The 27,082-nt window shown below is 43.4% G+C and overlaps 1 protein-coding gene across 1 annotated transcript in view; it reads right to left on the bottom strand.

Annotated features, from left to right (window-relative positions):
- Nucleotides 1–1,700: 1,700 nt before the first annotated feature.
- Nucleotides 1,701–27,082, bottom strand: part of dnajb14 (DnaJ heat shock protein family (Hsp40) member B14) — a 41,129-nt gene continuing 15,747 nt past the window's right edge. Inside the window, exons 2-8 of the mRNA XM_072583800.1 lie at nucleotides 26,389–26,572; nucleotides 20,228–20,373; nucleotides 18,276–18,458; nucleotides 9,857–9,942; nucleotides 6,110–6,219; nucleotides 4,105–4,277; nucleotides 1,701–3,191 (exon numbers count right to left, since the gene is read on the bottom strand). Of these exons, the coding sequence (XP_072439901.1) occupies nucleotides 3,067–3,191; nucleotides 4,105–4,277; nucleotides 6,110–6,219; nucleotides 9,857–9,942; nucleotides 18,276–18,458; nucleotides 20,228–20,373; nucleotides 26,389–26,572 (1,007 nt within the window). The 3' untranslated portion in view covers nucleotides 1,701–3,066. The remainder of the gene's footprint in view (nucleotides 3,192–4,104; nucleotides 4,278–6,109; nucleotides 6,220–9,856; nucleotides 9,943–18,275; nucleotides 18,459–20,227; nucleotides 20,374–26,388; nucleotides 26,573–27,082) is intronic.

The following is a 27,082-nucleotide window of genomic DNA, read 5'->3' as shown; positions in this document are numbered from 1 at the left end:
AAAGTCTCAAAATAAAAATCAAAAACTGCGGCAAGTACGGAAAACAATTACCGTTTCACATTGTGCTCAGTGTTTTCTCTCCTTTTCAATAGGGTATCCACCAAAACTCACTTTCATATCTACATCTCCTTCCTCGACAATCATCTGTGAAATATTCTCTGCAGACTCAAACCAAAGTACCATTCGGTGTGGTTCAGATCCACTTATGGTTACAGCTTTCTCCTAAATGTTAAAACTCTGAATCAGCTGTTCCTTCTGAGTCCATATTGAGTCTCCATGGAGAAATCCGTTCAGTCATATTTTCATGCTGCATCCCCATAATTCTAAGTTTATTTTCTTCCAAGCACCAATCCAATTTTCTTGTGAAATCATTGATCATCTCTGTTTCCTCTTAGGCAGGGAGTTCCAGGTTATTCCCAATGTGAGCATAAAGTTCATCCTTGGGACATCTGAATAGCAGGAACTATTTTTTAAAATTGGTTCACAAAACGTTACTCTTCCTAGCTCAACTGATATTCATTTTCCATCCCTACTTGCCCTGAAGGCAGTTGAGATTCAACACCATTGCTGTGGGTCTGGAGTCACATGTAGGCCAGACCAGGTAATGATGGCATTTTTCCTTCCAAAATGTACATTGGTGAACCAGATTTCTTTTTTACAATAGGTAACAGTTTACATTATGCTGTGATTTGGAGATGGCAGTGTTGGACTGGGGTGTACAAAGTTAAAAATCACAGTGCCAGGTTATAGTCCAACAGGTTTATTTTGGAAGCTCTAGCTATCGGAGCACTGTTCCTTCATCAGGTGGTTGTCCAAATTTTTAATGACTTCAGATCTCATCATTTTACGATGATGGGACTCGAACCCATTTCCACAGAACATGAACCTGGGGACTTGGCCTCACTATTGCAGTGATAATACCCCCTACCCTGACTGCCTCACCTGCAGTGTTTCCTCTATTTCATCCTTTACATTCCCACAATAGCGGCTCACTCAGAAAACCAGGAGATCACTTTGGGATTTGTCTAAAATGTGTGGCTGAGCTTTCTAAGACATGTTGCCATTGATGTTTATAACATATAAGAATATTGACAAAATGGTGTCTTTATCTCGATCCTGTCTGCTAGGTGATGGTGAAAGGAGTCCAAAAGAAGGGGAAGTTTGAGCCAAATCCTTTGGGGTGATGTCAAGAGATACTTCTTTACAAAAAAGCAGGAAGAGGAATCTGGGAATCTCGCTCGCTCTCTTTCTCCTTCCCATCCCTCTATGTTGCTGAAACTGGGGCTCAATTGAGAATTTATAAACCAAGATTCATAGATTTTCACAAAAAAAACAAACTAGTGCAGATCCTGAGAACTCTCAGGAGCTCGGGAAGAATCTATAGAGAAAATTTCAGGTGAAGGTGAAAGGTCAACTCAACCTGAATATATTTCTTTTGATGGATTACTGAACAAAGCAAAAGGTGGGAAAGTTAACATGCACATCAAGCCTGATGCAAATGAATAAATGGAACAGCAGGCTCAAAGAGGCTGAATGGCCTTCACCTACAATGGAAAACTAAGATGAGGATTCTGGGAGATAAAAGAAAAGCAGCTTTGTTTTGTAGTGTGTTGGAAGGCAAAATATAATGTTATCAATGTCAGTACACAAAGAAGCTGCTAGTCACGAGCTTGGAACAAAAGAAAAAGTGTGGCTCATAATTATCCACGCTTAAAATAACTTTTATTTGATGTAGGTTGAGAGAAGGATACATTAAATATATTTATATATATATTACAATCAGCATTCCAAATTTACAATACAAACTGATTTCAGCACAGCAAGAGAAGAAACACAGAGCATGGTTCTGAGGACTTCAGATGTTCACAATTTTTTTAGGAAATTGTACCACCCCACCCTTTAGTGGAATTTATCTTCTGAATTCAAGTACCTGTGATAGTATTGTCTGAATGTTTCAGGGTGTAAATTTATATGTCGTACCCAATAAGTTGGCATTCAGATATGCTAATTTGATATCAAGTGTGGGAAGAAATGTTGAACAGAGTCCAACTAGAAATAAACTGGTTATTATTTAACACCACGAGAGTCTGCTTCATGTTTCTTCACCCCAGTGGAATTCTTTAGGTGAGTCTTTCTGTTCTATCCACATCTTTGCCAGTCTCCCACTGCAGTTGTCATAGCATTCAGTCTTCACAATGAGATTTCTTTGAATCTGTATGTACATTGTCATTTTACTTTTAAGCAGCACAATTAAATGCTGAAGAAATTCAGCACAACTATACAATATTCACAAAAGTCTAGTTTATGTACTGCCACACATGCAACAGTAGACATTCATCCCAAAAGCTTTTCACATAATCCTTAATATAAGGAGTATGTCAATCTACTGTTTACCTTATTCAGTTAACAGGAACTGACAAAAATGTTGATGAATGCACCTTTCCAAACAATGTGTTAGAGCAAAATAATGGGGAATGTTTCCAGAATTTCAAGACTTCATGTTCAAGGAATGTATTAAAGTCCAACTCACTGTTAACAAACTATGGAATCATTCTGAAATAGCTATTTATCTTAAAGTATAAAATTTTCCAATAAGAGACACTAGCAGGGAAGTCTCTTCAACTATGCACAAGCATCTAAAGGACAGGGGTTATGGGCACAGCCCCCGTGTGCATTTAAACCTCAGTGAACATCAACACAGACAAGACTGCTCTGAAGCTAGAACTCGAGCGTTTAGTTATTAAACCTGGATACAAATGACATTAATTGTATTAGGTTAGATCGTGTGCTTTTTTAAAAAGCTAATCTAGAATACACTGTATTGTATAGAATAAAGTGAAGGGGATGTGAAACACACACACACACCAGTCACTGTAGAGAACGTTGTCTTCAACAAATCAATCAGAAGTCTGTGCTGTGTTCAACTGGGTGGCAGCTGAAGATTCTCAAGGTAAGACTCGTTACAAGACAGATTTATAATTTATTTCAAAATGTCAATAGATCAAAATGTCTCCCTGTACAATAAAACATTTAAATTAAATGAAAAAGCCTGGCTGGCTGCCTGCCTCAGCCTCCTCGATACAGATCGTTAAGTCTTGCCAGTTTTTCACAGCTTTCCATCCGCATGAGTTCTGCTTTCTTCCGTAGTCGGTCATCTCGATACACCTTGGACGCGTAAAGGTAGTCATTTTCTTTCAAGGATAGAGAAAATAGCATAATTAATGTATAGTATCTGGAAACAATGGACATTGAGAAATTACAAGTGACAGGGGTATAGGGCAGCCCAGTACAGTGAGCTAGCATCACATTGTGCAGCACTGGGCACAGGCCACACAACACATAACACAGGCAGCACAGAGCACAGGTCGGAAAGCGCTGAGCACAGACTGTGCAGTACTGAGGCAGAATCCTCAACCAGCTGTAATTTTCTGCTCCTGTGTATTCTTCACATATGCCTTCATGCCATCAACAACAGGGAGAAGACAATGGCATTGCAATACTATCACTGGATTACTAATCCAGAGGTTAATAATTTGGGGATAATGGGGTCAGATCCCATCACAGCGGGTACTGAAATTTAAATTCAATTAATAAATCTGGAATGAGTGTCAGTGATGGTGACCCCCAAAACCATTGTTAATTCTCATAAAAAACCCAACTGATTCACTAATGTCCTTTTGGGAAGGAACTCTGCCCCTACAATGGGATAGGCTCTGACCACCCTCGGTGCAATTAGGGATGGGCAAAAACTGCTGTTCCTTGCCTGTGGAGAAAGTGAGGACTGCAGATGCTGGAGACCAGAGTTGAAAAGTGTGGTGCTGGAAAAAAACGCAGCAGGCCAGGCAGCCTCGGATGCTGCTCTTTTCCAGCACCACACTTTTCAACTCTGTTACTTGCCTGTAACAACCACGTTTAATGAACGAATAAAAAAAACTCAACAATTGAAATGAAAAATTTCCAAAAAGTGTAAAAACAATATCTATTAAGGTTGCTTAACTGAAGGGATCTCACAACAAAAAAAAACTGTACAACATGGTTTCCAAAAGAAGCGAAGAATCACTTAAAAAGAGTGAAAAATCACAAGCATAAATTTAAACAACTCACTCTCTTGTCTTTCCTTCCAGCAGTTATTTCGAAGGTTGTTAATATAATCTTCTTCAACACTCTTTTCTACCTTTTGTAATGCCACACCTGTGTATTCTTTGTCAAAGTCTTTGTTGACATAGTAAACTACTTTCAAATTACTGGTTTGCTTCCTAACAGTGTGTCCCAGGGCACTGTAAAACACAGAAATACCCATTGGTCAACTTAAACATAGTTAACTCTGCTTTCTCCATAGATGCTGCCAGCCCTGCTGAGTTTCTTCAGCAATTTCTGTTAAACACACTTGAGTGACACAACATTTCTTCTGCCTCTGTATTCAATGTCCATTTGTAAAAGGAAGACTTGATTTTGGTCAGCACGAACAAGTTAGAGCAAAGGGTTGGTTTCTGACTCTTTGATTGCATTTATATAGTGCCATTCATTACCCATGGCTATCCAAAGGACATCACGCCAGCAGTGAAGATCCAATGAAATGTACAAAATGCAGCAGCAAAATACAACAATAAGATTATGATCAGGTAATGTTTTTGATTTTAGAAAGTGAGTTTAGTTGAGGGATAAATATTGACTAGGAATACATGAGAAAAACTCAGTTCTTTGAAATTTAAAGCATTTTAAAAAAAACAAATATTTCAAAACAAAGAACTTTGAAATAGGCTCTCAGATGTCAGGAAGAAAAAACATTTTCCTTTAAAGAAAACATAGGACAGAAAACTAGGAATCTGACATTTAGCTCCTGTAAGAGGAAAGCTGAAAGTAGGAATGATTCACTTGGTGTTCTGAGTTCCTCACAAGATCCGTGTCAGGTATAGCTCACTGGGTAGCATTTATAATCAAGTCAGAAGTTGACTTGAGAAGTGGACTCAAGTCTCCGTTTCTTGCTCTCAGTGCACACACAATCCAGATTGACACTCCCAGAGAGGTACTGGCATGCTGTTCCACGACCAGAAGTACCATCATTCAGAGGAGATATTGAACTGAAGCCCTCTTTAGGCCACTCAGATGGATCTACAAATTACTCTCATCAATAGTTATCCCTTAACAAACAGCAATAAACCTGATCATCATCATAACTTTGCTGCTTGTGGACTTGCTGGGTCTCCTCCATTATAACAATGGCTATACTTCAAAAGTATAGCATCAATGTGAAGTAGTTTGGGATGATCTCAATGCAGGAGTTTTTATTTTACAAAGGAAACACCACATATAAGCATCCACTTAGTTACACATAGTTGAAACAAAGTATTAAGGCTCATTACCATTTTGAGTAGTTTCTTCCTCAAAGATTTAACTGGGTATCAAACACTGGATTAGACCTCACATTGTGAAACTACCTCTGATGAACCCTCAAGCTTTACAAGCAGCCAAAGATACTGGCAAAATTTTGTTATGGTTGAATAAAAGCTCAAATTAATGCAGCAATAACTAGCTTCTTTTATAGCAAGACAGTCTAGAACATTTTGTCAAGGATGGTATAGAGAAGATGGCAGGGGCGGCACAGTGGCACAGTGGTTAGCACTGCTGCCTCACAGCGCCAGAGACCTGGGTTCAATTCCCGCCTCAGGCGACTGACTGTGTGGAGTTTGCATGTTCTCCCTGTGTCTGCGTGGGTTTCCTCCGGGTGCTCCGGTTTCTTCCCACAGTCCAAAGATGTGCAGGTCAGGTGAATTGGCCATGCTAAATTGCCTGTAGTGTTAGGTAAGGGGTAAATGTAGGGGTATGGGTGGGTTGCGCTTCGGCAGGGCGGTGTAGACTTGTTGGGCTGAAGGGCCTGTTTCCACACTGTAAGTAATCTCATCTAATCTAAAAAAAAGACACTGGAGGGTCATTTGCTACAATGACTTTACTCAATTATGTTGCTGTTCAACTTTCAGCTAACAAGAAGCAAAACCACACACTCATTCAGAGTTAGATTTGGGGCAGGAAGCTGACTTCTTTTCAACAAAAAAAATCCTCTAAGACAAAGAAATTCAGGAAACTATTGGTTACAGTCAGCAGTACTTACGCTCTGTAGTAGAGGCTGTATGGTGGAGTAGATACCATCAACTGGCTCAAAACTGACACCAGGATCAAGACAATAATGGGTAATAGCTGTAAAAACATGGAAAATCCTCCCTGTAAGATATAGGAGAGGAAAGTCAAGATGTTTAATGAGATAATGAGAGTCCAGAGACAGTATATTCCTGTTAAGGTGATAGGAAAGGCTGGTAGGTATAGAGAATGCTGGATGACAAATTGAGGGTTTGGTTAAGAAAAAGAAAGAAGCATATGTCAGGTATAGACAGGACAAATCGGGTGAATGTTTAAAAGAGTATAAAGGCCGTGGAAGTATACTTAAGAGAGAAATCAAGAGGGCAAAAGGGGACCTGAGATAGCTTTGGCAAATAGAATTAAGGAGAATCCAAAGGGTTTTACAAATACATTAAGGACAAAAGGGTAACTAGAGAGAAAATAGGGCCCCTCAACAATCAGCAAGGCAGCCTTGTGTGGAACCGCAGGAAATGGGGGAGACACTAAACGAGTATTTTGCACCAGTGTTTACTGTGGAAAAGGACATGGAAGATATAGACTGTAGGGAAATAGATGGTTTCATCTTGCAAAATGTCCAGATTACAGAGGAGGAAGTGCTGGATGTCTTGAAATATATAAAAGTGGATAAATCCCCAGGGCCTGATCAGATGTACCCTAGAACTCTGTGGGAAATAGGGAAGTGATTGCTGGGCCTCTTACTGAAATATTTGTATTATCGATAGTCACAGGTGAGGTGCTGGAAGACTGGAGGTTGGCGAACGTGGTGCCACTGTTTAAGAAGGGTAGTAAGGACAAGCCAGGGAACTACAGACCATTGAGCCTAACATTGGTGGTGGGCAAGTTGTTGGAGGGAATCCTGAGGGACAGGATGTACATGTATTTGGAAATATCAGGGATATTCAACATGGCTTTGTGCGTGGGAAATCATGTCTCATAAACTTGACTGAGTTTTTTAAAGAAGTAACAAAGAGGATTGATGAGGGCAGAGCGTTAGGCATGATCTATAAGGACTTCAGTAAGGTGTTCAATAAGGTTCCCCATGGGAGACTGGTTAGCAAGGTTAGATCTCACGGAATACAGGGAGAACTAGCCATTTGGATTCAGAACTGGCTCAAAGGTAGAAGACAGAGGGTGGTGGTGGAGGGTTGTTTTTCAGACTGGAGGCCTGTGACCAGTGGAGTGCCACAAGGATCGGTGCTGGGTCCACTACTTTTCATCATTTATATAAATGATTTGTATGTGAGCTTAAAAGGTGTAGTTAGTAATTTTGCGATGACACCAAAATTGGAGGTATAGCAGACAGCAAAGAAGGTTACCTCGGATTACAACAGGATCTTGATCAGATGGGCCAATGGGCTGAGGAGTGGCAGATGGAGTTTAATTTAGATAAATGTGAGGTGCTGCATTTTGGGAAAGCAAATCTTAACAGGACTTATACACTTAATGGTAAGGTCCTATGGAGTGTTGCTGAACAAAGAGACCTTGGAGTGCAGGTTCATAGCTCCTTGAAAGTAGAGTCACAGGTAGATAGGATAGTGAAGAAGGCATTTGGTATGCTTTCCTTTATCGGTCAGAGTATTGAGTATAGGAGTTGGGAGGTCATTTTGCAGCTGTACAGGACATTGGTTTGGCTACTTTTGGAACACACTGTGAAATTCTCGTCTCCTTCTTATCGGAAGGATGTTGTGAAACTTGAAAGGGTTCAGAAAAGATTTACAAGGATTTTGCCAGGGTTGGAGGAATTGAGCTACAGGGAGAGACTGAACAGGCTGGGGCTGTTTTCCCTGGAGTGTCAGAGACTGAGAGGTGACCTTATAGAGGTTTACAAAATTATGAGGGGCATGGATAGGGTAAATAGACAGGATCTCTTCCCTGGGATGGGGACTCCAGAACTAGAGGGCATAGGTTTAGGATGACAGGGAAAAGATATAAAAAAGACCTAAGGGGCAACTTTTTCACGTTGAGTGTGGTGCGTGTGTGGAATGAGCTGCCAGAGGAAGTGGTGGAGATTGGTACAATTACAACATTTAAAAGGCGTTTGGATGGGTATATGAATAGGAAGGGTTTGGAGGGAAATGGGATGGGTGGCTGGCAAGTGGGAGAAGATTGGGTTGGGATATCTGGTCGGCATGGACGGTTGGACCGAAGGGTCTGTTTCCATGCTGTACATCTCTGCAACTCTATGACCCTATGTAGTTAATTTCTCTGTTGCCAAGGTTCAATAGCATCCTTAAACATTTGCACGTTCAAAGTTCGATCAGACACTAAACAATGATCCCATTTAGCAGGCGGGCTTACAATGTGGGAGCTGCTGCTTGCTACAAGTAACATTTCAACAGGGCCTTGTCCTACGCAGGTTAAAGAAATTATGAAATCATAAAGGGGCAGGGATAGGGTGAGAGCCAAAGGCTTTTCCCCAGATGGGGGAGTCCAAAACTAGAGAGCATAGGTTTAAGGTAGGAGGGGAAAGATTTAAAAGGGACCTAAGGGGTAACTTTTTCATGCAGAAGTTGGTGTGCATTATGGAGTGAGCTGCCAGAGGAAGTGGTGGAGAGGCTGATACAATTACAACATTTTTTAAAAAGCAACTGGATGGGTACATGAATAGGAAATGTTTAAAGGGATTTGGGCCAAATGCTGGCAAATGGGGCTAGATTAGTTAATGAGTTGGACCGAAGGATCTGTTTCTGTGCTGTGCATCTCTATGACTCGGTCTGGGTATTGGGTATTTTTTTCTGAATTAAACAAAGTGAGGGGGACAATTGTTCCCTAGCGCCTTCTCCATGCCAATGTTTCAACTGGATCTGATTGCCAACCAATCAGTACCCTTTTACAGATATTGTACAAACCGTTGCTCCCATTGAAATATGGAATTCTGTGTCTGTCCTGTCATGTGAAGTTGAAAAACTTGGGCAGCACATCGCCACCCCATTTATTAAAAAAACTCTCTATTCAGGTATTGGCACAATTCCACATAATGCACCCACTCTAACACGTGTATTAGAAGCTCAAATACCTTCCCGAGTAAATACAAACTCCATTCCCAAATCGGCAGAGCACCAAACTGACTGGAATTCTTTGCTCCACAAAGGGGTTACTTAATAGAGATTTCTAAAATGATGGAAAGCTGTTTGATCAGGTAGCTGTATAGAAGATAATTCCACACATGGAACTGAATAGTTTTAAGGTCGAGGTGGTTAGATTCATGATAAGCACGAGAGTGAAAGATTATCGGGCTAGTAGGCTTGGGTAATTAGATCTTATCGATTGGCACAACAGGCTCAGAGAAGCCTAAACTGAACCCTAACTCATATGTTTGCATGGAACATGTTTGGAATTGTACAGATGTTCTATACAAATGCAAATATTAATTCTGTTCATAACCTTCTCTCACCAATAAAAAAAACAACCCATGCATTTGAAGAGAAATTACAAATTTTGAAAGTCTCATGTTTGCCCACAGCCTGTGGGGAAGCTAACGAAATGTGAATAAGGTCATCATAGCCTTACCAGATTGTATGGCTGCTCTCTCAATAGAGAGAGAGCGAGAGAGAGAGCACGCGAGAGAAAGAAAGAAAGAGAGAGAAAGAACGGCTGGTAGTTTGGTGAGGTCGAGAAGGTGGGACCCAATTGAACCCACACTGTTGGCATCATGCTGCATCCAAACCAGCCAACCAGCCAATTGAGCTAACCGATCTCCCCCACAAATGTGAACACATACATCAGCTCTCTCGTCCTCTCTGTCTGCTCTGTGGTATGATTGATGAGATCCTCGAGCTCTTCCATTATTGTACGGCTGTGTGTGTCCTAAAAGAATGAAGAATGGAAGAATGAGCAATCCTATCAACACTGAAAACATCAAACTGTCTGGCATGGAGATTGAGATACATTTTCTTGCTTATTCTGCAAAAACAAAATTGTATTAGAAATAATCCCAATAGAGCACTGATACCAATGCAAATCTATATTGTACAAATAATCAATTTCATGAATTATTCACACAGCAAAGCAAAAGAAAGGCTCAATATATTTTCATAATGTAGTAAGAATTACATTCTGCATTTAAATGGCCTTCTGTTCAGGAGCTGCACAGTGGTTCAATGGTTAGCAATGCTGCCTCATAGCACCAGGTTTGATTCCACCCTCGGGTGACTGTCTGTGTGGAGTTTGCACATTCTCCCCGTGTCTGGCTGGGTTTCCTCTGGTTTTCTCCCACAGTCCAACAGGTTAGCTGGATTGGCCATGCTAAATTGTTTGTAGTATCCAGGCTAGGTGTGTTAGCCACAGTAAATGTGAGGTTACGGGAATAGCGTGAGGAGTTGGGTCTGAGTGGGATGCTCTTTGGAGGGTTGGTGTGGACTGGATGGGCCGAATGGCCTTTTTCTGCCCTGCAGGGATTCTATGATTCTGAACTCAGTGGATTCAATTGTCCCAGGCCCTAGTCTTTGCCCAACTTTCCAAGCAGCAGTGTTTGTTGCTATTCCTAGTTATACATCTTCCAGGCCTGTCCTGTATTTTTCTGCTTATCTAGTTTCTCTCTCCTTTCATCATCACCCGTTGGCCATTTAATCTCCCCTGTCTTCCACCCTATCACAGACCCTCCCTTCTGTTCTTCCCTCTCCTACCCGCTCTCCCTGTCTCTGTATCTGCTCAAAACCAGGTCCTTCTCCAACGTACTCCAGTTCTAGTGAGAGGTCAATGAGCTTCGTTTGAATCTCCAAGGATGTTGCCTGACTTCCTGGTTTTACTTACACTTTAAAATTTACCTCAACATCAAACCTCTGGAATGTTACTTCTGTTTGGTTTCTGCTGATATTTATGCAGAATTGACTGTAATAGTGAAAAGGATTACAAGATTTCAAACCTGCCCATAGTTACTTGTAGAAGGTGAGGACTGCAGATGCTGGAGATCAGAGTCAAAAGGTGTGGCACTGAAAAAGCACAGCTGGTCAGGCAGCATCCGAGGAGCAGGGGAATTGATGTTTTGAGTGTAAGCCCTTCATCAGGAATGGGAGGGGGAGGGGGGGTGGCCCAAGGGGCCTGAGAGATAAATGGGAGGGGGGTTGAGGCTGTGTGGAAGGTAGCTGGGAATGCGATTGGTAGATGAAGGTTGGGGGTGAAGGTGATAGGTTGGAGAGGAGGGTGGAGTGGATAGATGGCAAAGAAGATGTAAAGATAGGACAGTTCAAGAGGGCAGTGCCAATATGGAAGGTTGGATCTGGGATAAGGTGGGGGAGGGGAAATGGGAAAACTGGTGAAATCAACATTGAGCCCGTGTGGTTGGAGAGTCTTGAGGTGGAAGATGAGGCATTCTTCCCCCAGGTGTCAGGTGGCTAGAGTTTGGTGGTGGAGGAGATCCAGGACTTGCATGTCCTTGGCTGAGTGGGAGGGTGAGTTAAAGTGTTCAGCCACGGGGCGGTGGGATTGTTTAGTGCATGTTACATGGCTTGGTGTTTTACATTGGCTCAAAAATCATTTCAGAGCTGAAAAATGTGTTGCTGGAAAAGCGCAGCAGGTCAGGCAGCATCCGAGGAGCAGGAGAATCAATGTTTCGGACATAAGCCCTTCTTATACCCGAAACATTGATTCTCCTGCTCCTCGGATGCTGCCTGACCTGCTGTGCTTTTCCAGCAACACATTTTCAGCTCTGATCTCCAGCATCTGCAGTCCTGACTTTCTCCCTCAAAAACCATTTCAACCAGAGATGGAAAGGGCTTTTTCAAATTAGATATAAACCCAGCTGCTAGAGTCCATTCTAACTCTGTTCCAGTCATGAGCCATTGATATTGTTTCAGTTTTACCCTTATGCTAATCTTGTCAGTGCAGCAGGTTAAGTGTTGCCTTCAGATGTCTTAATCGTTATGATCTCTGATTACATACCATCCACCCTCATTCACTCCCAGTGAAAACTTTTGGCCCAAGTGTCCATTTAAACAAAAGGTGAGATTGTTTACCTTCCTAGTAGAATGTTGGACAGTGGAGTGTTTACAGAGGAGTTACAACATGGAAACTCCTGCTTCAGTATTTATGTCAGAGTTTATCATCTTGATGAGTCAGTACCAGAGTCCCATGGGCCCACATTTATAATGACAACAAGAAAAGGCAGCTTGGACTGAGCCTCTCTTCTACTGCAAAGTCTCTACAGCCCAGAAACAGGCCTTCTGCTCAAAAAGATCTCACCTCACATATCAACCCCCTCCTTGTCTCACCCTCGTCTCATTGTCTTCTGTTCTTTTCTCCCTCATGTTTCCAGCCTCCCCTTAAGTGTCTTGATAATAGCTGCCTCAAACATTCCTTGCGGGAGTGGGTTTCACATTTTTAAAAAAATCATTTAGAGGATGTGGCTATCACTGGTCAGGCCAGCATTCATTGCCCAGAGGACAGTTGAAAGTCCACCCTATTGCTCTGGGTCTGGAGTCACAGGTAGGCCAGGGCAGGTAAGGTTGGCCGTTTCGTTCCCTAAAAGGACATTAGTGAACCACACCACTCTCTGGATAAAGATGTTTCACCTGAATTCCTGAATATATTTATTGCAGATGATCTTGTATTGAAAGCTCCCTATCCGAAAGTCTCCCACGTGGGGAATCACTATTTTCATTTCAAACCCATGAAACCCTTTCATAACTTTAATGATATCCATCAGGTCACCTCTTATCGAACCTTCTTTTCCAGAGGAAAATGGCACAGCCTGTTCAATCCTTTCTGAGAATGATAATCACTCATTTCTGGTCTCCTTTTTGTTTTTGAATCTTCTCCATTGCCTCTCTTTCTTCCTGGTCTATACCCACATTCTCTCAGAGTGAATAGGGACATTATCCACCTCCTCTCCTTCCCAAAAGGACTCTTCTGGAATCTGACTCAACCCTTCCTTCACCTGTGAACCTTGACCTCAAGTGTCAGTAGACTTTTGACAGTCAAAAAACCTGCAGAATCTGGAATCTCCAGGACTTAAGGATCTAGGAACAGCTACAGGGAAAAACTAGAGAGCAAGATAATCACAGGAGTATTAAAATAAAATGCTCTCATCCATTTATGGAACGATTTTATATCTTATTTATTTATAAAAATAGACGTTGATGGACAATCATTCAATTGGATAGTGACGTGCCCTACCCATGTCCTGATTGGATGGTGAGGTGGGATGTGTATGATAGATGTGTGTGGGCAGCTGAGAGGCAGGAGGCATGTGATGAACCAACCTTCATTTGTTGAGAATCAGGAGAACCTTGGCTCATTTGCCTTTGTTGTCTTAGGAATAGGAAGTGGCCATTCAGCCCTTCGAGCCTGTTCCTTCATTCAATGAGATCGTGCTTGTTCTCCCACCAAACTCCACAGAACAGTATTTGCCCCAGATATCTGGATACCTTTGGCAGACAACAATCTAACAACCTCAGACCTGATGGCACTTGTGAAAGAGTGCTCCCGAACATCTATCAACTTTTGGGTGTTGAAATGCTTCTCGACTTCACTCCTGAAGGGTCTGGCTGGACTTATTTTTAGGTTACAGTCTTTAGGTCATAAACCCCACCCAGCAAAAATGGTTTATCTCTATTTAACCTCGGAAAATTCAATCACTGCCCACATGGAAACAAAACAGGCCATTTAACCCAACTGGTCCATGCTTTCTGCTCCAGATAGGCCTTCTGCCACTGACCAGGCGCTTAAAGGACAACAGAATCAACCTTCCAACAAGGCCCTAACTGAAAACAATGGAGTCAACACATTCAGTGAGTCAATGCTACTGGCACTTGATTAATTTGCAACCACCGCTGTTATCCACCTAACAAACCAAAGGAGAACTGCTTCAAGTCTCGCTGACAATCAGCCAATCTCAGGAGGAACATCATTTCAGCATTTTAACCAGAGTTTCAAATTAGGCCGCAACACTCAGAAATGACTTCAGTTTACACTTCACGACTTAGGCACCAAATTCTTCATCCAGTTAACAAATATTTGTATTCCTGTTACTATTATTTGGACAATTAGCAGTGTCAGAAAATTGTTTTCACAATATCATGAACATATTTCATTGTTAATTTTTTTGAACAAGGTTTGAAGTCACACGATACCAGGTTATAGTCCAACAGGTTTATTTATAGAGTCATAGAGTCACAGGTGTACAGCATGGAACAGACCCTTCACTTCAGCTCGTCCATGCCAGCGAGATATTCTAACCTAATCTAATCCTGTTTGCCACCATTTGGCCCATATCCCTCCAAACCCTTCCTATTCATATATCCATCCAGATGTCTTTTAAATTTTGTAATTGTACCAACCTCCAACACTTCCTCTGGCAGTTCATTCCATACACATACCACCCTCTGCATGAAAAAGTTGCCCCTTAGGTCTCTTTTAAATTTTTCCCCTCTCACCCTAAACCCATGCTCTCCAGTTCTGAACTCCCCATCCCCAGGGAAAAGATCATGTTTATTTACCCTATCCATGCCCCTCATGATTTTATAAACCTCTATAAGGTCACCCCTCAGCCTCCGATGCTCCAGGGAAAACAGCCCCAGCCTGTTCAGCCTCTCCCTATCGCTCAAATCCTCCAACCCTGGCCACATCATGGTCAACCTTTTCTGAACCCTTTCAAGTTTCACAATATCCTTTCAATAGGAGGGAGACCAGAATTGCACACAATATTCCAAAACTGGCCTAACTAGTGTCCTGTACAGCCACATGACCTCCCAACTTCTATACTCAATACTCTGACCAATAACGGAAAGCATACCAAGTGCCTTCTTCACTATCCTATCTACCTGTGACTCCACTTTCACGTAACTATGAACCCTCACTCCAAGGTCTCTTTGTTCAGCAACACTCCCCAGGACGTTACCATTAAGTATATAGGTCCTGCTCAGATTTGCCTTTTCAAAATGCAGCACCTTGCATTTATCTAAATTAAACTCCATCTGCTACTCCTCAGCCCATTGACCCATCTGATCAAGATCCTGTTGTAATCTGAGGTAACCTTCTTTGCTGTCCACTGTACCTCCCATTTTGGCGACATCTACAAACTTATTAACTATGCCTCCTATGTTCTCATCCAAATCATTTACATAAATGATGAAAAGTAGTGAACCCATCACTGGCCACAGGCCTCCAGTCTGAAAAGCAACCCTCCCCCACCACCCTCTGTCTTCTACCTTTGAGCCAGTTCTGTATCCAAATGGCTAGTACTCCCTGTATTCCGTGATCTAACCTTGCTAATCAGTCTCCCATGGGGAACCTTGTGGAACGCCTTCCTGACGTCCATATTATTCACGTCCACTGCTCTGCCCTCGTCAATCCACTTTGTTACTTCTTCAAAAAACTCGATCAAGTTCATGAGATGTGATTCCCACGCACAGTCATAAGCTTTCACGGTGAAACCTGAATAAGGAGCACCACTCCGAAAGCTTGTGATTTCAAATGGACCTGTTTGACTATAACCTGGTGTTGTGTGACTTCTGGCCTTGTCCACCCCAATTGGTGGCACTGCCTCATCAAATTTTTTGAAGGGTGATGTTTAAATGATTGTTCATTTTTTTTTCAGAAAGGGTCATCAATGGCAAAGCCAAAATTTATGCCCATCTCTAATTCCCCATGAATTAATTGCCTCTCTAGCCCATTTCAGAAGGCTATTAAGAACCAACCACATTGCTGTGGGACTGGAGTCACGTGTGGGCCAGACCAGGTAAGGGAGTGAACCAGTTGAGCTTTTACAACAGGTGACACTGGTTGCTTTGTAACCATTAGGCTGGCTTCTAATTCCATTCTTTTTGTTATTAAATTCAGATTCCACCATCTGCCAAGATGGGATTTTATCCTTCATCCTCACAACAAGAGCCTGGGACTGTTGATTAGCAGCTCAGTGGCATTACCACTACCCAGCAGCCCTCCACATTGCTGAGAAGACACTTTAAGCATAACAGGGCACTTTATTCCCCCTAAAACAGCTTACTGTAAATCATATGGTTGAAGCAAAGTAAACAGGCAAAGATGATGGTGGTTAACTTTGTTGAAAGTCACATGTCTTCATGAACTGCTGGATTTATGAAGTGGCTTGACGACTGACTTTATCAATGTCAAGAGCTTTGATATTGCTGCTAATTCAGTTGGGGCACTGCCTTCTGAGAGAGACAGAGAGAGACAGAGAGAGAGAGACACACACACAGAGAGACAGAGAAACACAGAGAGAGACACACACACAGACAGACACACATAGAGAGACAGACAGAGAGAAACAGACAGAGAGAGAGAGACAGAGAGACAGAGAGAGACAGAGAGAGACAGAGAGACAGAGAGAGACAGAGAGACAGAGAGACAGAGAGACAGAGAGAGAGAGAGAGACAGAGAGAGAGAGAGACAGAGAGAGAGAGAGACAGAGAGAGAGAGAGACAGAGAGAGAGAGAGACAGAGAAAGAGAGAGACAGAGAAAGAGAGAGACAGAGAAAGAGAGAGACAGAGAGAGAGAGAAAGAGAAAGAGAAGCTACTCAGCTCATCCTCCGCCTTTCTGAGAAAATTATAAAGTCATACAACATGGAAACTGACTCTTTTAGATTAGATTAGATTCCCTACAGTATAGAAACAGGCCCTTCGGCCCAACCAGTCCACACCGATCCTCCAAAGAGTAACCCACCCAGACCCATTTCCCTCTGACTAATGCACCTAGCACTATGGGCAATTTAACATGGCCAATTCACCTGACCTGCACATCTTTGGATTGTGGGAGGAAACCGGAGCACCTGGAGGAAACCCACGCAGACACGGGGAGAATGTGCAAACTCCACACAGTCAGTCGCCCCAGGCTGGAGTTGAACCTGGGTTGACCAACCAGTCCATGCCAACCATAAACTAGTCTCACCTGCTTTAGCTTGGCTCATTTCCCTCCAAACCTTTCTTATTCATGTATTTATCCAAATGACTTTTATATGTTGTAACTGTACCCACATCCACCACTTCCTCTGGAAGTTTATTCCACGCACGAACCACTCTCTGTGTAAACAAGTTGATCTTCATGTCTTATAAATCTTTCTCCTCTCACCTTAAAAATGTCTTGAAATCCCCCACCCCAGGGAAAAGACACCTGTCATTCACCTTATCTGTACACCTCATGACTTTCTCAACCTCAATAAGGTCACCTCTCATCCTCCTCTGCTCCAATGAAAATAATCTGAGTCTATTCAGCTTCTCCTTATATCTCAAACCCTCCAATCCGGGCAATATCCTGATATATCTTTACTGAACCCTCTCCAGCTTAATAATATTCTTCCTACAACTGGGCGACCAGAACTGGACATAATATTCCAGAAAAGGCCTCACCAATGTCCTGAATAACCTCAACATGATGTCCCCAACAACGGGACCTTGATCAGATGGGCCAATGGGCCGAGGAGTGGCAGATGGAGTTTAATTTAGATAAGTGCGAGGTGCTGCATTTTGTAAAGGCAAATCAGGGTAGGACTTATACACTTAATGGTAAGGTCCTGGGGACTGTTGCTGAACAAAGAGATCATGGAGTGCAAGTTCATAGTCTTTTGAAAGTGGAGGTAGACAAGATAGTGAAGAAGGTGAAAGTGAGGACTGCAGATACTGGAGTTTAGAGTTGAGAGTGTGACGCTGGAAAAGCACAGTGGGTCAGGCAGCATCCGAGGAGCAGCAGAATCGACGTTTCAGGCAAAAGCCCTTCATCGGGATCGTGAAGAAGGTGACTGAAAGCCTTCTTGAACATTTCAGATCTCCTTTTCCTTTACACATAAACAATTATTGGTCAAAGTGCTTTTTCCTTCAAAATTAATCTCTGCAGAGAGATTTCTCGATTTTTTTTAAAAGCTGTGTGTTGGATTATTTAGAAGGGTAAATAATTATACTTTTAGACTTTGTTGCATCTTTGTTGAATAGGTCTTGTTTTATCATTACCCAATAATTCCATTGTTTATTAAAGAAACTTTTTTTATATTCTAAACCCAAATATAGATAAAGTACACAATTAGCCATATTGGTTACTAAGCAAACCACTTACATTTTCTGGTTCGACCAGTGGTTTGAGGCTAGTTATAACAACGAGTGTTAACACTCCCTCGTTTAGTTTATGAATAAAAGAAAAACAGAATTAACATCATCTGTTTATTTTTCGGATGGTCATTTTGAGTTGTACCTGCAGGGAATCCTCCTCCAAAGAACATATTAAACAGATCCTCAGGAGTGATATCCGATTCATAATTCCGGTGAAATTCAAAGCCTCCATGTTGATAGTTACCAGGGGATTGGCCATCACCATATTGATCATAGTCCCTTTGTTTCGCTGGGTTACTGAGTACAGCGTAGGCATTTCCGATTGCTAGAGATTACAAAGAAGGAAAAAAAACACGAGTAACAAAGAATGAGAACATATCCATTCTCTCAAGTGGGCACCACAACCCGCACATCACGGTCTCAAAGAGCAGAGGAACTCAGCCAGTGTTTTGACTGCCATTTTAAAAAGTCCAGATCAACAGGTATTCAGAAAGGTCACCTCGGTCATTATTTTCCTTACATAGCTCACGAGGTCTTGCTGTATGCAAACTGTTGTTATCTAGGAGACACAGCAGCCCTGACTACACTTGAAAGCATTTCAATGGCAGTGCGGGATCGAACTGCAGCATGAAAGGTGCTATTTAAATGCAAGTTCCTTCCTGAATATGTTTGTAAAACAAAAGCGATATTAGTTTATTAAACTTCACTCTAGTCATTTCTCATGCTGGCTCAGAGCTGAAGACCATTCCTGTCAATCAGCCTTGTATATTATGACATTATGGTGGTAAAAACAATGACTGCAGATGCTGGAAACCAGATTCTGGATTAGTGATGCTGGAAGAGCACAGCAGTTCAGGTAGCATCCAACGAGCAGAGAAATCGACGTTTCGGGCAAAAGCCCTTCATCAGGAATAAAGGCAGTGAGCCTGAAGCGTGGAGAGATAAGCTAGAGGAGCACCACTAATCCAGTATTATAACATTATACACAGCACAAGAAATGCTCAAAACCCCTCAACAATATCTCGGAGGAGGAACGGGCAAAACATTATTTAAAAAGCAGAGAGAGTGCTACAGCAAGGTGTGGTTACACAGAAGCTGGTATTAATGTAGTTGCAGCGAGAGGTTCTGCATCATGGATTCTTGGGAAAGGATCGGATTTAGGGAAGGAGGTTTTGGTTGCAGCTTTGGGTGCTGGCTTTTCAAAAGAGCTACCCAGTTTGTTCCACTCTTCTGCAATTCCTCTACAGTCCAGAGCAAAGGAGCAGAACCTTAACATCCAAGCCTGGGTGTTCAGGGGAGATGCCAGGACACATTTCCTCACAAGAGGGAGACAGGAAGTCTGGATATCTCCTTCCCCATTAAAAAAAATGGTTGCTGAAGCTAGAGGTCAATTGGACTGACAGTTCTGCAAGCTGGCCTAACAAAACTACTTCCCCACTGCAGATACAGATCTAACTGATCGGCAGAACAATTCCGAGGGGCTGAATGGCCTTCTACCGTTCCTATGTTTACAGAGAGTAAGCACGTGATTAGAGAAATAAACATTGTTGGCAACAAAGCAGAACCTGGTCTGTGTGTCCACTTTAGTCTGGAGCAGAGAACAGTTAATATTCGAGTGTGTTAAACAACAGAGGGGATAACACTGTACCCCTAAGAGTGGCTGAGGTCCTGAACAAAGTAAAACTTAAACAAACACAGAGACAAAAGGAATAAAACTGACCAATGAATTCCAAAACCATCAGCACCTACATGTGTATCCTTCAGGTCACCTGACACCTCATTTAAGCCTGAGATGAGCAGGATTTACTTCTCTTGCAGGGTTGTTAGCATTTGGAATTCTTTCCCCTAGACAGCAGCAGACGTCATGAATTATATTCAAGGCTGAGTTAGACAGATTTATGACTGACAAAGGACTCTCAGGTTATAGGGGACAGGAAAGTGAAGAAACAATCAGATCTGAATGATCTTTTTGAATGGTGGGGCAGGTATGTGGCAGGTTGAGTGACCCGTTCCATCATCTTATGCTCTTATGTTAAAAGAGAAAGGTCAGAGTTACTTTACCAGGTAATTTACAAACAGAAACCCTAAACTCACCTTTAAATGCCTCCGTTGCTCCAGGAGCGTGGTTTTTATCTGGATGGAACTTCAGTGCCAATTTTCTGTAAGCTTTCTTCAAATCCTCATCAGATGCATCTTTACTGACCCCCAGAATCTCATAGTAATCTTTACATCGCTTTATCCTACAGAGAGATTAAAACATGGAATATGCAAACCACGTCTAATCAATTAGAAAATAAGGTATTAAAACAGAAATTGCTGGAAAAGCTCAGCAGGTCTGGCAGCATCTGTCCAGAGATCCTTCCTCAGAGCTGATGGTGAAAGGTACATCAGTCTATGTGCAATTAGCCCATATTGTGAATCTTGGGGATAGTGTTCAATCAACAAACACAGAATTCATACTCATTCTTCTACAAGAGTGACACTTTGAATATTAAACCAACTATCACAATGAGAACATGGATTTGGCATCATCTAGCTCCACAAAAAAATCCCCGTCAAGAAATTGCTGCTTACAATGTGGTCTCATCGACACTAAGGAGACAAAACACAGTCCGGGTGCCTGCTTTGTGGAACACCTATATTCTGTCCACAAAAATGCCACTTCAATGCACCCTCCGTGTTCCCTGGTCAATATCTCTTGTCTCAGGCTTGCTGCAGCATTCCAGCAAGGTTCAACACAAGCTGGAAGAACAGCATCTTATTTTCCGCTAGGCGACCCTGCAGGACTCAGTATCAAATTCAATAACTCTGGAACCTGAGCACCTCCCTCCATGTCCTTTACCCAGCCCCACACCCCCAGCCCTGTCATCACATGCGGCTGCTCCCAGCACAGCCAACCCATTCTCACCCACTCATTGTCCCCATTACCAACTTTGCTCCTTCCCTGGCTCACCCCTTTGTTTGCCTAGCTCTTTCCTTATTTCCGAGGTAAAAACAATGACTGCAGATGCTGGAAACCAGATTCTGGATTAGTGGTGCTGGAAGAGCACAGCAGTTCAGGCAACATCCGAGTAGCTTCGAAATCGACATTTCGGGCAAAAGCCCCTCATCAGGAATAAAGGCAGTGAGCCTGAAGGGTGGAGAGAGAAGCTAGAGGAGGGTGGGGGTGGGGAGAAAGTAGCATAGAGTACAATGGGTGAGTGGGGGAGGGGATGAAGGTGATAGGTCAGGGAGGAGAGGGTGGAGTGGATCGGTGGAAAAGGAGATAGGCAGGTCGGACAAGTCTGGACAAGTCAAGGGGACAGTTACTGAGCTGGAAGTTTAGAACTAGGGTGAGGTGGGGGAAGGGGAAATGAGGAAGCTGTTGAAGTCCACATTGATGCCCTGGGGTTGAAGTGTTCTGAGGCGGAAGATGAGGCGTTCTTCCTCCAGGCGTCTGGTGGTGAGGGAGCGGCGGTGAAGGAGGCCCAGGACCTCCATGTCCTCGGCAGAGTGGGAGGGGGAGTTGAAATGTTGGTCCACGGGGCGGTTTGGTTGATTGGTGCGGGTGTCTCGGAGATGTTCCCTAAAGCGCTCTGCTAGGAGGCGCCCAGTCTCCCCAATGTAGAGGAGACCACATCGGGAGCAACGGATACAATAAATGATATTAGTGGATGTGCAAGTAAAACTTTGATGGATGTGGAAGGCTCCTTTAGGGCCTTGGATAGAGGTGAGGGAGGAGGTGTGGGCGCAGGTTTTACAGTTCCTGTGGTGGCAGGGGAAAGTGCCAGGATTGGAGGGTGGGTTGTTTGGGGGTGTGGACCTGACCAGGTAGTCACGGAGGGAATGGTCTTTGCGGAAGGCGGTGGGGAGGGAAATATATCCCTGGTAGTGGGGTCTGTTTGGAGGTGGCGGAAATGTTGGCGGATGATTTGGTTTATGCGAAGGTTGGTAGGGTGGAAGGTGAGCACCAGGGGTGCCTACCCGCTCACTCCTTTACCCTTCCCCACCCACCTTCTCCCATCATCATTTTTACACCACCTTTCCTGAGCTACTATCTGTTCTGAAGAAGGACCCGAAACATTAACTCTGGTTTCTCTCCACAGATGCCGCCAGACCTACTGAGCTTTTCCAGCAATTTCTGTTTCCTTTCAGGTCTTTAGCATAGACCATAGAGCTGTATAGCACAGAAATAGACCCTTCAGTCCAACTTGTCCATGCCAACCAGATTCCTAAATTAATCTAGTCCCATTTGCCAGCATTTGGCCCATACCCCTCCAAATCCCTCCTATTCATATACCCATCCAGATGCCTTTTAAATGTTGTAATTGTACCAGCCTCCACCATTTCCTCTGGCAGCTCATTCCATACACGTACCACCCTCTGCATGAAAAAGTTGCCCCTTAGGTCTCTTTTATATATTTCCCCACTCACCCTAAACCCATGCCCTCTAGTTCTGGACTCCCCACCCCAGGGAAAAGACTTTGTCTATTTACCCTATCCATGTCCCTCATGATTTTATAAACCTCTATAAGGTCACCCATCATTCTCCGAAGCTCCAGGGAAAACAGCAGTTTTCTGCAGGTCTCTGTTTTATTGTAATTGAAAACTCCAGGAAAGACAAATTTCCAGATAAAGAAAGTCCCAGAAGGTCCATCCTCTCATGATGGGAGTGGTGGTTCCAATCTGGTTTTTCAGACAGCAGTTTGAGGAATGAATCTGTTGTTCCCATTTATACACCTTATCCATCCAGTGTTTCCTCACACGACCCATTATCTTTTGTCATAAACCCTTCGGTCGTTTAATCGCTCCTGTATTCCACCCTTACAGGCAGGACCTCACTTTTTTTTTTATTACTACCTCCTTTCCCTCTCTCTCCATTTGATTAAAACCATTTGCATCTCGAAATGTACTCCAACCCTGTTGAAAGGTCATCCAACTAAAACATTAAGTGTTGTTTCTATTTATTCATGGAGTGTTGGTGTTGCTGGCTAGACCAGCTTTCACACATAGGAACTACATGTAGGCCAGACCAGGTAAGGACAGCAGATTTCCTTCACTAAAGAATATTAGTGAACCAGATGGGTTTTTACAACAATTGACAGTTTTAATTCCAGATTTTTACCGAATCCAAATTCCAACATGTGCTATGGCAGGATTCAAACCCATGTCTCGAGAGGATTAATCTAGGTTCCGGATTGCTATCCCAGTGACACACCAATGCACCTGACTGTTTCCCTCTGCACAGATGCTGCCCAGACCTTCTGGATATTCCAGCATGTTTTGTGTTTATTTCTAAAGCTGGAACCTAGCTTTATTATTAAGAACAAAAGAAATGTTATAGGTAAAAACAAGGACTGCAGATGCTGGAAACCAGATTCTAGATTAGAGTGGTGCTGGAAAAGCACAGCAGGTCAGGTAGCATCCGAAGAGCAGGAAAATCAACGTTTCCGGCAAAAGCCCTTCATCAGCTCTATTCCTGATGATGGCCTTTTGCCCAAAACGGTTGATTTTCCTGCTCTTCGGATGCTGCCTGAAAAGCAATGTTATGCATGGTTAAAGGAACCATACTAACAGTGTGCAATGGTTACACTATAGATTTCCATCATCACTGGAGTAGGTATCCTGCAAACAACAAACCTCAAAAAGCACGATCCATCAAGGCAGTAACCACTCAATGGTAAACAATGGGAACACCACCCCCTGCAAGTTGCCCTCCAAGCCTTACACCATCCTGACCTGGAAATATATCGTTCCTTCAGGGTCACTGGGTCAAAATCCTGGAACCTCCCTAAGCACATGGAGTGCAGTGGTTCAAGAAGGCAGCTCACCCCCACCTTCTCAAGGGGCAACTAGGGACGAGGCAATAAATACTGGTCAGCCAGCAACATCCATGTCACACAAGTGAATAAAACTAAAGCAAGATACTGTGGATGCTGGAAATCTGAGGTGCACACAGAGAATGCTGGAGAAATTCTATAGGTCTGAGAGCATTCGTGGAGCCAGAAACACTGTCAATGTTTAACTCCTCTTCAGAACTCAGTAAACACTGCAGAGTTTTCACCTCAAAGTCCTTTGGGATTGATCAACACATCTCCTACAGAATAACAGTTCCCATGTTTCAGCAACATATTAAAAACATCCCTAAACACTTCACAGGAGCAATTCACAAACAAAATATTTGATACTGAGCCTCAGTGTCAGGACAGGCAACCAAAAGCCCAGGTATCCATGGGGGCCTTTTATCTGGGAACAGAACAGTATGTACTGTGGTGTTAAACACCATTCGGGAGTGTTTCAGGGTTCCCACTCCAGCTGGGCCTTTGCTGCAGAGGAAGATAGTGGGCCTGAAAGGTGCATTTTACTTTGGCCTTCCCATTCTCTGGGCTGGCTTCTCAGAGAGCGCCAATCAGTTTTTGGGAGAGAATTCCTGAGCTTAGAGCCCAGGCAGCTAAAAATAAAGGCACAGCTGTTAACGGAGGAGCGATGGAAGTCAAGGTGGGGCAGCACGGTGGCTCAGTGGTCAGCACTGCTGCTTCACAGCGCCAGGGACCCAGGTTCGATTCCAGCCTCGAGTGACTGTGTGGAGTTTGCATGATCTTCCCGTGTCTTCGTGAGTTTCCTCTCGGATGTTCCGATTTCATCCCACAATCCAAAGATGTGCGGGTTAGGTGAATTGGCCGTGCTAAATTGCCCATAGTATTCAGGAGATGTGTAGGTTAGGTGCATTGATCAGGGGTAAATGTAGGATAATAGGGTAAGGGGAATGGGTCTGGGTGGGTTACTCGTTGAAGGGTTGATGTGGACTTATTGGGCTGAATGGCCTGTTTCCACACCATAGGGATTCTATGACTCTACGTGTGGGAGACCGAAATCAGAGCACTGGAGAGATTTCAGAGGATTGTCAAAGCAGGTTGGAGAGATAGGTGCCCACAGAAAATAAATATTCATTCAGTGATTAATGAGGCTGAATAATATATTTGAAATGACTTCATTGAAGCACACTAGATATCCTGAGCAAATACAGACACTGGACTCATTATATTTAGACTGCTACAAGTTAACCCACCGAATCCAGCTCTCCTGAAAAATACTGAGCCACAGCTGCACACCTAAATATGATTTCAAATGCGGAGGATTTATCTGACACAACGTGGAAGCAAATGCTTTAGAAATGAGAAGGCTGGTTCTTTCTTTAAAGTCAAATAAGATTTTCATACATCTTTAATTCGCTGAAACATTTTAAATCTTTGATCCTTTATTTACTTTTGGGGTACGAATTTTTAGGAAATAAAACAGGTTGGGGTGGCATTAACCAGCCTGTCCTTCTAGCTCAAACCCTAAAGAGAGAGGCTGCATAAACGTGGGCTGTTTTCCCTGGAGTGTTGGAGGCTGAGGGGTGCCCTTACAGGAGTTTATAAAATCATGAGGGGCATAGATAGGGTAAATAGCCAAGGTCTCTTTCTCATGATAGTGGAGTCCAAAACTAGAGGGCACAGGTTTCAGGCGAGTGGAAGAAGATTTAATAGGGAGCGAAGGGCGGCACGGTGGCTCAGTGGTTAGCACTGCCACCTCACAGCACCAGGGACCCGGGTTCGATTCCTGCCTCGGGTGACTGTCTGTGTGGAGTTTGCACATTCTCCCCGTGTCTGCGTGGGTTTCCCCCCACAATCCAAAGATGTGCAGGTTAGGTGAACTAATCAGGCTAAATTGCCCATACTGTTAGGTGCATTAGTCAGGGGTAAATATAGGGTAGAGTGGGTTACTCTTTGGAGGGTTGGTGTGGACTCGTTGGGCCAAATGCCTGTTTCCACACTGTGGGGAATCTGATCTAATCTAAACTGGACGGTTCGAATAGAAGTGCCAAGCACAGGAAAAGGGGCTGAATGGCCTCCTCTGTGCTCAATGAATAGATTTAAGGCAATCTGTAGCAACTGTACAAAGCCCTTCACAATCTTTAAAGAGCTCTGTGCTTGTTGCATCCACTAATTGAACGTGCATCATTTCATGGTGCAGATGGCATAGTATTACCCAGAGAGCAATGAGAATATGAATGCACTCCCACTAGGACTGGTGACGTGAATAGTGTAGGTACAGTTGAAGGTAAGCTGGAGAAAGGGTTAGAAGGTTATGCTGATAGGGAAAGATGAAGGAGACCTGTGTGGCACAGTAGCATTAGTATGGGCCTGTTGGGCACAATGGTTGGCTTCTAAGCTTTGGTGCCAATGTAATAAATACGGTTGCATTGTCTCTCACAGTGTGCCCATAGTCTATACCTCTGGACTCCTTCCAGCTGCTCTTTTGTGTAGACCTTTGCCGAGTCAGCTTTGTTCTCCTTCTCCAGCGTGGGCCCATTCTCGACCCTGGTGTCTGCAGATTTCCGCTGGTACGGTTTACCCGACTCGGACCGATTCCCGCCACCAGCTGCACTCCCATTTCTGGTGATTGCTTCTATTAATGCTAAAAAGAAAGAGAAGGGAAACAAAGGGAGATTAAAGATTGATAGGTATTGACAGAGGGGTAGAGAGCACTCCAACTCCACCAGCAAGCTGCAGCTTCTCCCAGATACCGAACAGCTTCCATTTGAACATGACAGTCCCTGAGGAGCACAGCATTCCAATCAGCATGTACACAACTACCAAAAACCATCTAATTTACAACGCTCCCACTTTCCTGCTGAATCTCTCTCTCACTCACACACACACACACACCACACACACACATCACACACCACACACACACACCACACACACACACACACCACCCACACACACCACACACACACACCACACACCACACACACACACCACACACACCACACACACACACACACACCACCCACACACACACCACACACACACACACCACACACACACCACCCACACACACCACCCACACACACACCACACACACACACACCACCCACACACACACACCACACACACCACACACACCACACACACCACACAC

Source organism: Chiloscyllium punctatum, chromosome 14 (genome assembly GCF_047496795.1).
Source record: "Chiloscyllium punctatum isolate Juve2018m chromosome 14, sChiPun1.3, whole genome shotgun sequence".
NCBI lineage: Eukaryota > Metazoa > Chordata > Chondrichthyes > Orectolobiformes > Hemiscylliidae > Chiloscyllium > Chiloscyllium punctatum.
This window is presented reverse-complemented; position numbering and strand designations above follow the sequence as displayed.